This window comes from Cebus imitator, unplaced genomic scaffold (assembly GCF_001604975.1).
Source record: "Cebus imitator isolate Cc_AM_T3 unplaced genomic scaffold, Cebus_imitator-1.0 Scaffold487, whole genome shotgun sequence".
NCBI classification, from domain to species: domain Eukaryota; kingdom Metazoa; phylum Chordata; class Mammalia; order Primates; family Cebidae; genus Cebus; species Cebus imitator.
This window is the reverse complement of record NW_016107802.1, coordinates 1217768-1231114: the sequence shown is the minus strand read 5'-3', so window position 1 is coordinate 1231114 and position 13347 is coordinate 1217768. Positions and strand designations below refer to the sequence as shown.

General features: G+C 44.0%; 1 protein-coding gene across 6 annotated transcripts in view; it reads left to right on the top strand.

Moving 5' to 3' along the window:
* Window positions 1–13347, top strand: part of PRKCQ (protein kinase C theta) — a 143316-nt gene that overhangs the window by 102074 nt on the left and 27895 nt on the right. For all 6 annotated transcript variants that reach the window (XM_017513198.2, XM_017513195.2, XM_017513197.2 and 3 more), the window contains exons 13-14: window positions 6843–6934; window positions 9555–9617. In XM_017513198.2, coding sequence (XP_017368687.1) covers window positions 6843–6934; window positions 9555–9617 — 155 coding nt within the window. The remainder of the gene's footprint in view (window positions 1–6842; window positions 6935–9554; window positions 9618–13347) is intronic.

Sequence of the window (13347 nt, the reverse complement as noted above, 5' to 3'; positions counted from 1 at the left end):
TGCGTATATATTTAGGATCGTTAGCTCTTCTTGTTGCATTGATCCTTTTACCATTATGTAATGTCCTTCTTTGTCTCTTTTGATCTTTGTTGCTTTAAAGTCTAATTTATCAGAGACGAGAATTGCAACTCCTGCTTTTTTTTGCTCTCTGTTTGCTTGGTAAATCTTCCTCCATCCCTTTATTTTGAGCCTTTGTGTATCCTTGCATGTGAGATGGGTTTTGGCTTTTTATCCAATTTGCCAGTCTGTGCTTAGCATATGATACTTTAAAAGTTGTGATGGGAAACTTAGATGTGTTGTTATAAATACTTTGATCTTAATTTTACTTATTTTGCAGTGATTGCAAATATTCTCTTATGTAAAAGTTATTACGTTGGTTTACTAGCCTTTGGAGAAAAAAGATCTCTCGAAAAAATGACTATAATTATTCCTTTCCTTCTTTCCCATCTTATTTTTCTGGAGAGAGATTCTGTATTCCTGACCTTATTTGCATGATATTTGCCAAGTTCTCAGTGCATTTACAAAATTAGCTGTTATTATTTTGATAAAAGTCATTAGTTAATTTCTTTAATGCTATAAACCTGTCATTCATCCTATAATACATGCACATTTGGCAGTCATTTCCTTATTTACTCAATATTTGACTAGCTGTGTTGAATAGTCAGCACGACCAAACACTTTCCATTCTCTTATTTGAAAAATGTAATCAGTGTAAGAAGAAAGCAGTGTAGAAGCTAGGTTGTATTAAAAAACTTTTGAGGCCACTTTTATAATTCACCTTTTACTAATTCTAGAATATTCACAAAATGTCCTGTGCCTCCCTCTAAAGAATTATGTTTTAAATGGTGATATATTTTGACAGCTCTAGGACCTTTAACTCCTCCAAATGATATTCATGTATGCAAATGCAGTCCTATGAAAATTATACAACTGATTTTGTTAAATCTATCACTTTGATCTTGTTTTTGTTTTTTTTTAAAGACAGGGTCTCACTCTGTTACCCAGGCTGGCTTTGAACTCCTAGGCTCAAGTAATCGTCCTGCCACAGCTTCATGAGTAGCTGAGATTACAGGCATGCACCTCTGCACCCAACTTAAATTCCATTTTTTTAAAGCATCAATAACACAAACATAAAAGAGTCATAAAGCTTTGATTACCCACCTATCTACAGAATGTCAACATTGTTTATTGCCTTCTGTTGTCTGGAAATCACAGCAAAGCTGTACGTAACAGTGACTCTCTAATTTTCATGGCCTGCCATCCAGAGCCTCATCACACCATGGGTATATTTGTAATCTGGAAAGTGGATAAATAAATACATACTATTGAATGGCCCCTCAAATCGTCTCTTGTTACCTGGGGCACTTCAGAGCTATTCAATGAATCGCTTCTTCCAGTGGCCCTGACTGATGTAACTGTCCAACCCCAGCTGAAACTGACTTCATTGACAGATGGACATGCTCGGTGTCTTTGTCTCATTCATCAAACCCATGGAGGACTCGGAGCCCTCCTGACCCTGCGAACTGTGCTGGGAGGAACCCTTCTGGGAATGCTCACTTTACCAGTCAGTTGGCTGACTTGACACAGACAGAAGTTCCAAGGACCTTAGCCTGTTTCCTCCTGCCGGGCCTGGTGGTGTAAGGCAGCCTGCCTGTTATAAAATTCACTTTTCTTACCAGACGCGGTGGCTCATGCCTGTAATCACAGCACTTTGGGAGGCCAAGGTGGGTGGATCACCTGAGGTCAGGAGTTCAAGACCAGTCTGGCCAACATGGAAAAACCCTGTCTCTACTAAAAATACAAAAATTAGCTGAGCTTGGTGGTGCATGCCTGTAATCCCAGCTACTCAGGAGATTGAGGCACAAGAATTGCTTGAACCCAGGAGGCAGAGGTTGCAGTGAGCTGAGATCATGCCACTGCACTCCAGCCTGGGCAACAGAGCGAGACTCCACCTTAAAAAAGATATAAAAAATGTACTTTTCTAAGGAACCACTTGACAAAATGCTATGTTTTTGCCACCTAAATAAAGTGAAAAAATTCATGCAATGTTTGGGCTGAGGCGAGAACCCCAGAGATCATCAAGTTCTTCTCCTTGTTTTGTTTTTTTCCGGAATCAGAGATAATTCCCTTCTCCAGTGGACTTGCTTGCTTTCTAAGAGAATGAGATGCAGGTTTCAGAAATAAAATACAGGCTGGGTGTGGGAGCTCACGCCTGTAATCCCAGCACTTTGGGAGGCTAAGGCAGGTGGATTACTTGAGGTCAGTAGTTCCAGATCAGCCTGGCCAACACTGTGAAACTCTGTCTCTATTAAAAATACAAAAATTAGCCGGCGTGGTGGCAGGTGCCTGTAATCCCAGCTACTCTGGAGGCTAAGGCATAAGAATCACTTGAACCCAGGAGATGGAGGCTGCAGTGAGCTGAGATCGCACCACTGCAAGCGAGACTCCATCTCAAAAAAAAAAAAAAAGAAAAACAAAATACAAAGACCAATAAAAAAGCAGTTCTTCTGCCACCCTGATGTCTACTCAAAACAATCCTGAGTCAATTCCATTCTCACCCATTCTGCTTTCAGCCTTTACCCTACAATGGAATCAGTTCAAATGTTTAAGCCTTCCAAAACCCTTGGGACCTTAAACACCTGTGGAGACACAGGGATTTGCCTCCCACCCATAGCCTGTCTCTGCAAGCAGGACCAGTGAGGAAGCCCTGTGACCTTTGTTCTGTCACCTTCTGGGGGGTGCTCATGGTTGGCTGTCATGAGCCTGGCCGTATTTACTACCTCCCTAGAGGAAGATTCAAAGAGAGGCTCATCTCTGTTCTCCAGTGATTCTTCAAATATGCATTATTTCTGGACAACAGTCACCCTTAGAATTTTGCAATATAGCATCCTCTCTCTCACCAATGTTTACTTTTTTACCTGGGAAGCACCACGTGGGTATTGATGTAATGTGTTTAATAGTCACAGTTTATTAATTTTATTTCCCACTCCTCCAGAAAAAGGAGGAAAAAAAACATGCAGAGTACGATGTAGCTTGGGCGTATTTAGGGTAGTAAAGGAGAATGTAGCCGAAGATCTCAGGTACAGGGTTTTTCAGAGGAGGAAACCTGGGATGGTGGGATTTACCTGATCACACAGCTGATTAGTGACAGTCTCATTTCTCACAGACTAGAATTTCCATTTGACAGATGCTGTGCCAGGAATTGTTGACAGTCTCCAAGACTGGGATGCGTTTGGCATGTCCCATCCCCATATCCATCACAGCTTCAATTCTCACCCACCAGAAAGAATCATTTGCATTGGTTAATGTAGGTTAATGTATTACCCGCCATAAACACGTGAGGTCTAGACTAGTATGTGCCATTTAAAATTAACCCAACACAGGCTACACTCTCTCCCTCCCTCTCTCTCCACCACCTCTCTTGTTCTCTCTCTCTCTCTCTCTGTCTCCCCCCACCCCTTCTCTTTCTCCAGCCTGCTTTATATTCTGTCTCAGCAGGTGGCCAGAATCTAAAGGGCAGCCCAGGAGAGAATCTAATTCTGTTTTCTTGTTTCTTTCAAGAGCCATTGGCCCGAGAACCGTTCATTTCTTCTTCTGGGAAGTATTTGCTGGTTTTTGGTTTGGTTTTGGTTTTGTCTTTCCTGGCTTTTAAATTGTTTCCTAGAAGGACAGCTGCCTTCGGTTATTAATGGCCTGCTGAGGGCCAATGCAGAGCTTCCACACACACACTATCTTGTTGAATACCCACAGAAACCCTAGGAGGTAAGAGTATTATTACTCCATTTCACAAATAAGATGAGCTTCAGGAGAGGTTAAGTCATGTCTCCAGAGTTATAAATAGAGGAGATTTGAACCCAGGGCTGGGTAAGGATGAAGCCCACATTCTTTGTGATTACTCTGAGTCTCATTCTTCTTGTTTTGGTTCTACCTAAGCCAGTCCGCAGTGTTTCCAGCAGCCAGACGCTTCTTTTTGCTTGTGGTTCTGCAGAGGTTCAAGTCAGCTGGGGGTCGCTTGCAACTCTGAGCTGTCCTTCTCCAGCTGTTTATGAAAGTTCAAGCCCATTGTATTTGTATTTACCTTTTATGATGGGATTTTGGATTCAGCTTTTAAAAGGATTATCCATCCCTCAAAACATGATCCTCAAAATTCAAACCTTAGGACTGTATGGTTTGTATGTGTATACATTTGTGCTCATTTTATCACAGAGCCATCTCTGTGACCCACAGTGGGCCCAAGATGCCATCAATGAGTTGACTCCCAGGCTTTCCAAACAGGAGCCTCCTCTAAAGAGTTAGCAGGTCCTCCAGGCTGGATCACCCAAGCTGGACTTCCAGCTGTGGCCTGCCCCTGCTCCCCTTCAAGAAGCTCACATGTGACTAGGCATTCATCCAAACCAGAGGGTTAAACTGATGCAAAATGCCATCACAAAGGGCAAAAAGCAGTCAGTGTGATTTTCCCATGCTGCTGGCGTAATATAAAGATGAGAACCAGAACAGATTTTTGATAGATTTATTGTGGAGCCTGCAGCTCTCTTGGGAGGATTAAATGTGGGGCATCCAACATGCTATCAATCTCCATTGCTGTTTAATTAATAATCACTAGCAGTGTAGTCTGCCTGTCACCCCCATGGTAGTAAACACTGCCTGTGCCCTGTGAGCTCTTAGACTTGAATGGCGATTCAAGCCCCCCGTGCTCACCACTAGTGTGGCCTCTGATTTGGACCTGAGAACAGGTGGGAAGGTGTGTGGAATTCATGGGAGTGGGGCTGAACGTTTGCCTCCAGTCCCCTGCCACCACTTTGTCCAAGTCTAAGTCGACGGTGTTAAATTCTGAAATGCCAGCCTGTCTAGGAATTTGTAACCATCCAAACACTCAGAAGAAACCGTTACTCAAACACTGTTAGAAATGGTTCTGCTGTTCCACTTTCACATCCTTCCCACTCCGGAGTACTTAGGAGAAGATTCTAGTGGCTTGGATGGGGTCATTATAGCTTTGAGCAAAAATGTGAGGTTAGGACAGGAGCTCTTCATATGCTGCTGACAACAGCAAGAGGGTAGCATGAGAACGCAGGGTGTGTGCAGGTGAGGCCAGTGATAACTCAAATGGGGTTTGAAATCTCAGTGTTAAGTCATGCTTTATGTCAGCTGAGAATTTGGGCCTTGGAGAGAAAAAGGTGGGCTCCAGTTAAAGATGTGTGAGATGAGTTTGGGCACGGTGGCTCACGCCCTTAACCCCAGCACTTTGGGAGGCCAAAGCAGGTAGATCACAAGATCCAGAGATCGAGACCATCCTGACCAACATGGTGAAACCCCATCTCTACTAAAATACAAAAAAAAAAAAATAGCCAGATGTGGTGGTGCATGCCTGTAGCTCTAGCTATTCAGGAGGCTGAGGCAGGGGAATTGCTTGAACCCAGGAGGTGGAGGTTGCAGTGAGCCGAGATTGCAACACTGCACTCCAGCCTGGTGGCAGAGTGAGACTTTGTCTCAAAAAAAAAAAAGAAAAAGAAAAGAAAAGATATATGGAATTAGTAAATCAGAGATAATCACCACAATACTTGGTTTCCCCATTCTGTCACAGCCAGGAAAGGAGTGTCACTGTCAGACCAGAACCATGTTGCTACCATTGCCTCCTATGCCCCATGGTCTCGGTTAGGTTCACATCAAAATTTAAAGGTTAATTCTATTAAGAAACCTTCCAGGTGCAAATTCATGCCCAAACACACCAGAGTTCTTTATGGATTACTTATTCTGTGATGCATAACAACCCTTTAAAAATCAGGTTGCTCTAAAGTGTTATGAATATGTTTATTTGAAAAAAAAAATTGTCTCACCTTATTGAGGAGCTGAGGCTGGTTACAATCCTGGCTGCCTCTGACACGCCCACCACAGCCTGAAGACCACCCAGCCCTGCTTCTGACTGTGGTCACTCATGGGCTCCAGCTCCACTAACATGCATCGTGTCTTCTGCCAGAAGAACTCTGTCATAAACTGTGGCTCGCTTCTGCCATGACTTAAGACAGGACTGGAGAAAAATAAGGCTAAACTTGATTGCAAGCTCCAGGCAGGAATGACTGACGTGCCCATCCCCACCATGCCATGTCCAGAGAACATGCTCAGCAGTTAATTACTGAGTGTTGAATGGATGGGTGTTTTCAAGATCCGCTCTGGGAGTCAGAGACCAAGACATATTCTCCTTATTACCATGCACACTGTCAGTTTCCATAGCATGTGATCAGCACGTGCTAAGCGCCTGGCATCACCGTCTGGCCGGCAGGATGGACTCCCACTGGACTCTCCCTTGCGCCCAGCTCTTCTGCCGGTTGTAACACACAGCATCCCACCTAGACTCCCCAGGCTACCTGTGGACCAAAACTATAGATTGACTAAGTGCTTTTGATGGTCTTCTAAGTGATTTCATGACAGAATGGGTTCCCCTGAAATGATCTAATCCATTTAAAAAGGAGTCCTCCTTGTATTTTCTCTAAGGAGCTAAAAGTTGGAATTGTGGCTGGGTACAGTGGCTCAAGCCTATAATCCCAGCACTTTGGGAGGCCGAGGTGGACCATTCACCTGAGGTCAGGAGTTGGAGACCAGCCTGGCCAACATGGAGAAACCCTTTCTCTGCTAAAAATACAAAAATTAGCTGGGCATGGTGGTGAACTCCTGTTGTCCCAGCTACTAGGGAGGCTGAGGGGACAGAATCGCTTGAAGTTGGGAGGCAGAGGTTGCAGTGAGCCAAGATCGAGCCACAGAACTCCAGCTGGGGAGACAGAGTGAGACTCTGTCTCAGAGTGAGTTGATGAATGAATGAATGTTGGAATTGTTTTGTTTTCCCACAGGAAAACCTCTTTTTTGTGATGGAGTACCTCAATGGAGGGGACTTAATGTACCACATCCAAAGCTGCCACAAGTTCGATCTTTCCAGAGCCACGTAAGAGCCTTTAAGGGTTTGGGCGTTTTCCATTGTTCTTGTCAGTTCCCACATGATTTCTTTTTTCTTCTTTGCCACTTGGCTTGCCTAACTTCCAGGGCCAGGTAAACCCTGGAGAATACATCAAGCAAGGCAACAGTTTTCCCAGGTTGTAAAACCAAAATTCATGTTAGTTTGGTTTCATTTCTCCGTGATTTGAAACTAACTACTTTGTTTTGATTTGATTTGTTTTGAGGTGGAGTATACGCCAGGCACTCCACCTGTGCTCATGTCTGTAATGCTAGCACTTTGGAAGGCACAGAACTAAAGGCTTAGTGGAAGTTTAGGAAGTCAGTCTTCTTACGCAGCCTCTTAGAATATAATTTTTTGGTCTATCTACAAAATCATAGATTAAGAAGCTGTTTTATATTAGTTTTTTAATCTTCAGGAAATTGAGAAATACTCACCAGAAACTGAAAAATACTCTGTTGTCCAGACTGGAGTGCAGTGCACAATTTCGGCTCCCTACAACCTCTGCCTCCTGGGTTCAAGCGATTCTCCTGCCTCAGCCTCCCGAGTAGCCGGGATTACAGATGCCTGCCACCACACCCAGCTAATTTTTGTATTTTTATTAGAGACAGGGTTTCACCATCTTGGCCAGTCTGGTCTTGAAATCCTGATCTCATGATCTGTCAGCCTCAGCCTCCCAAAGTCCTGGGATTACAGATGTGAGCCACCATACCCAGCCTAGTTTCTTAGGGAACCATCCCAATTCATTAGGCTTCTAACTAAGCACAGAAGCAAATATGTGCCCTTTGGAAAGGAAGCAGTGAAAATGGACCACAGCCCTCAAGGGCGGTCCCCAGGGGTGGAGCTTGCAGCTGAGCCCTCATGGAAAGCCTGATGTGGAGGCATTAGGCTTTAGGAAGCGGAAGAGGCACTTACTCTGAGAATAAAGCTTCACCTTCCTAGTGCCAGGCAGCCTGAGACACACGGAGATGGGCAGGCGGTGTGTACCTGGTGGCTGTGTCTACCTGGAAGGCACTTAGGACAGGATGGGTCCGAGCTGACTGGAGATGACAGTGGACTAGGTGAATCCTTTCCAGCATGAAAAATGTAAAATTTTTCTCCTGTAAAAACCCTGGCTGGAATGGCTCTTTGTCACATCTAGTGGGTAGCACTCTGCTGAGCTCATGGCCTCTGGGAAACGTCAGCAAGGCACCCAGAGAGAATTTTATTGCACCTGAGGCCACAGCACTGACTGCCCTCCTGCCCATGCTGTTCCCCTTGGGTCCTACTTCCTGCTCCCTGAGACATGCAAGCAAAGGAAAGCTCTGCCTCTGGGCTCCTTGGAAGATGATGAGGGTGGGCTAGCTCCATTTGCTCAATGCTCAATAATCCCTCCCTCCCATCTGCATGAACACTTTGAGTGGTTTAGGTTGAAGTGGGTTGAGAAATGGATGTGGCCTGCCAGCTCCTATAAAAACCCTGGCTGGAATGGCTCTTTGTCACATCTAGTGGGTAGCACTCTGCTGAGCTCACTGCCTCTGGGAAGCCTCAGCAGTGCACCCAAAGGTAATTTTACTGGATTTTTGTAGCAGAGAAATAATCGGGCATTTTTCATGCTGAAAAGGATTCACTTAGTCCACTGTCATCTCCAGCCAGCTCGGACCCATGCTATCCAGCCTGTCCTAAATGCCTCCCAGGAAGGAGAAGTTTGCATTCTTCCACAAGATCCAGCAAACTTCCCTTCCAGGAAGCTCTCTCTCATGTCCAACCTAATCCCACCAGTGATCGTGTAAACTGATTCTCTTTAAGCTTCTCACCGTTGAAGATAAAGAGTAACTTATCATCTTGAATCTGCTAACATCCTTTTTTCCACCTCTGGGGCTGTAAGTGTTTCCCAGGCTAAAGGTTCTCAGTACAAAAATAAACCAGCCACTTCTATTTAAAATGGTGCATACAGGTCTATGGGTGCCAAGCAGAGTTTAAAATAGAGGGGAAAATTATTTGCCTATTATCTATACTATTACTTTTTCTTTGGAGGGGGTGTCAGAGTCTCTATCACCCTGGCTGGAGTGCAGTGGTGTGATCTCAGCTCACTAGTCTCTGCCTCCCAGGTTCAAATGGTTATCAAGCCTCAGCCTCCCAAGTAGCTGGGGCTACAGGCACCTGCCACCATGCCCTGCTAATTTTTGTATATATGGGGTTTCACCATGTTGGCCAGGCTGGTCTCGAACTCCTGACCTCAAGTGATCCACCTACCTGTGCCTCCCAAAGTGGTAGGATTACAGCCACTGTACCTGGCCTGTACTATTAATTTCTGTATGTTTTATTAGCAAAAACAAAAAGTTGACAATGTGAGCACTGTTGTTTAAAATATAAGAACAAGTACCAGATACAGTCAGGACTCACTTCAGAAGTCAGCTCTGTTTTATGCCGTTAGTGCTGAGTCTGGAGGTGTCTGAGCCTCCACTTTCTTATATGTAGACTGAATGGACAACATCTTCTTTGTTAGGATTAAAGATTTATGTGTGGACGCCATTTAGCCACACAAAGCATGTCATAAAAGGTCAGCCTGGGTTTGGGGATTTTGTTCTGTGACTACATTCACGTTGAGCCTTGGTTCTCTTTCCCCTAGGTTTTATGCTGCTGAAATAATTCTTGGTCTGCAGTTCCTTCATTCCAAAGGAATAGTCTACAGGTAAATTTTGCTTTGTGGGAAGAAATGCTGACATACTGGCTTTCCTGGCTCGGTTAATTGAATCATTGTACCGAGTGCTGCTAGACAGCCCATGTGATTTCCTGGGAGGAAGCTCCACACGTAGGCTTCCTGCCCACAGTGATTACATGGATGGTGACTTACTCACAACCAAAGAAGACATGCTAGTCTCAAAAGCAGGAAAGTGCTGAGCTCATTCTGTCTCTTACACTGATTCTCACTTGAATGCCTTCTTTCTCCTCCTTCCCCCATTTTCACTGCCCTGCTTTCTCTTTGTTACCTTGCCTTATGCTTTCTTTCTCTTTTGTCCCCTTTGTACCTCTTGCTTTTGCTTGTCTTTGCTTTGGGCCACCTAGAAATGCTTATGGAATTGTCTCCTTTTGAGGCAGGAGAGCCCTTCCCTGAACACTGACATACACTTGTGAAAACCCACGATTCCACACTTTGGAGAAGCGCACAGAACACCTGTGTCCACCTTCATGAATACAGAACTCTGCTGTATGACATCATTTCACCTTCTTCTCTCCAAGCCCTTAGACTGAAGCTATTGTTCCTCAGTCTCCTTACTTCTTTTCTCAAAATATAGTTTGCACTTATTTAACATACAAACCTTTACAAGCTTAGCTGTCAGGCTTCCAACTCACTGCAGATTAGAAGGAAAAATAGAAAAGAAAGGATCTAGTGAGGAGGGTGGCTGAGCTGCTGGAGACCAGATGATTAGTATTGAAGCTTTGGTGCTTACAGAGCGTGGAATTCACTTAGTGGGGAAGAACCTCTCCATTTTCTGAGGGTGCAGCCAAGTGGGGGTTGCCCTATTCAGAGTCACAGAACTAAAGGCTTAAGAAAGGTTTGGGAAGTCAGTCTTCTTAAGCAGCCTCTTTGAATATAATTTTTTGGTCTATCTACAAAATCATAAGCAGCTGTTTTATAATTTTTTTAATCTTCAGGAAATTGAGAAATACCAGAATATTATTTAAAAACCCTTATCAGAATTTTATTTTTAAAAAATTTTTAGGCCTGCAATATATCTAAAATATTTCTGTACCTAGGCGCTGACTAAATTATGTGGGATGGATGGATGAGTGAACAGATGGTTGGATGGATGGATGGAGGATGGATGGGTGCAGATGGTTGGATGGGTGGATGGATGGAGGATGGATGGGTGCAGATGGTTGGATGGGTGGATGGATGGAGGATGGATGGGTGCAGATGGTTGGATGGGTGGACTAATGATGGATGAATGATGAATGGATAAACAGGTGTTTGGATATACAGATGGATGGATAGATGGACAATGAATGAACAGATGGATGGATGGGTGTGGGATGGATGGATGGATGGATGGATGGATGAGTGAATAGATGGATGGATGGGTACAGATGGTTGGATTGGTGGACAAATGGGTGAATGATGAATGGATAAACGGGTAATTGGATATACAGATGGGTGGATGGATGGATGGACAGTGGATGAACAGATGGGTGGATGGTTGTGAATGGATGGATGATGGGTAAATGAACAGATAATTGGATGGGATAGATGTATGAATGGTGATGGATGGACAGATAAATAAATGAAAGGGGCTGGGTGTGGTGGCTCATGCCTGTAAATCCCAGCACTTTGGGAAGCCAAAGCAGGTGGATCACCTGAGGTTAGAAGTTGGAGACCAGCCTGGCCAAAATGACAAAATCCAGTCTCTACTAAAAATACAAAAATTAGCTGGGTGTGGTGGCGCATGCCTGTAGTCCCAGCTACTCTGGAGGCTGAGGCAAGAGAATCGCTTGAACCCGGGAGGTGGCAATTGCAGTGATCTGAGATCACGCCACTGCACTTCGGCCTGGGCAACAGAGCAACAATCCATCTCAAAAAATTTAAAAAAATAAAATGGAAGGGAGGAATAAAAATTAGGAAGGGCCGGAGAAAGAGAGAGACAGAGATCTTAGACCAGAAGGGACCCCGTGAACCCTAAACTCACACACCTCAGTGCATTTTATTTCCCTGTGTCACAATGCTTCTTCCTATCATGTCACCATGTAAATTACTGACACTCAGAACAAAAAAAGCAATAGATGTCCATAAGTAGCTTTACTATCACAACAAATTATACCCATTTTTGAGTCTTACCCTGCCCATGCATGGAAGTTATGTTCTTTAGGTCTTCTTATGCACCAACAAGAAAAAAGCCTGGGTTTATTTTTTGTGCTCATTAGGTTGCAGGAGACCCTTGAAAGTCATCAGCAGAGAGTTAGAACTGAGGACAGGTCACCAGACAAGTATGTTGGCTTTAAGACTGGCCTGCTGCCTAATAAGAAATAAGTTGAATAGTAAGAAATTATTACTTATTATAAGCTGAATAGTAAGAAATTATTCAATTGTGTGTAATTTGACTTATCTAAACTTTTACTTTGGCAACTGAATTAACAAAAGGATTCAATTCATTTCTTTCTTTTGACCTCATAGGATAATAATTTTCTAAATTTGTTCATCAAACTGTTGTATTAGTTTTGAAGGGCTGCCATAAGAAATTATCCCAAATTTGGTGGCTTAAAAAAATTGAAATTTATTCTATCACATTCTGGAGGCCAGACATTTGGAAGCAAGATGTGGACAGGGCTGTGCCCCCTCCAAGCCCCTGCTCTGCCAGCCTCTGGTGGCCGCAGCACCCAGTCTCCACCTCTGTCTTTCCATGGCCCTCTCTTGGCCCATCTGTCTTCTCTAAGAACACTTGATGGATTTAGGGCCCATCTGGATAATCAAGGATAATCTCACCTTGAGAGCTTTAACTTAATTACATATGCAAAGACCCTTTTTCCAAATAAGGGCATATCCACAAAGTTCTGGGGGTTAGGACATGAACATACATGGACGTATCTTCCGGGGGCCACCATTCCACCCACTGCAGCTGGTATCACAGACCACGTGTGCTCTAGATGTGCAGGTCTTCGTCAAGCACAGGAGTGGGTACTAAATATATAGAAGTCTCAACTCCCAAAAACCTGATAAGCCACTTTCTGGGGTTTCTTTGGGGGAAAACAAAACAAAACACCTGAAGGTTTTAGTTTACAATAAACTCAATATTAAGCATTATTGTGATGAAGCGATGAAAAAATATGGTGCAGGATCTTAGTTCACTGTGGCAAAAGGCAAGAGGATGGTGTAACCTGCGGCAATCACATTCTCTCTCTGGAGGATGCTGGCTTCATTCTGAGCACCATGTTTCAAGAGGAAAACTGACAAATTCAAGTTATTTGGAAGGTGGAGGCCAGAATGTGTGCCCGTCTTCCAGTTTCCCCCAGAGGCCACATCTCCCTCAGCCGTGATACAAGGTCAAAGGGTCTGAAAACCACATTGTCAGGAGCGAAGTCCCTGAACTTGGTGAGGGAAGAGAAAACTCGATGTCATTTTTTTTCAAATATTCAGGGTATCACACATGATAACAGTAGAAAGCCCCCTTGGACCAACAGGTGCATCACAGGGAAGCAAAGTTTGGTTGTTTTTTAAAAAATGTTATCAGGGCTGGGCGAGGTGGCTCATGCCTATAATCCCAATTCTTGGGAGGCTAAGGCAAGTGGATCAAGAGGTCAGGATTTCAAAACCAGCCTGGCCAAGATGGTGAAACCCCGTCTCTACTAAAAAAAAAAAAAAATACATATATATATAAATTAGCTGGGCATGGTAGTGGGTTCCTGTAATCCCAGCTACTTGGGAGGCT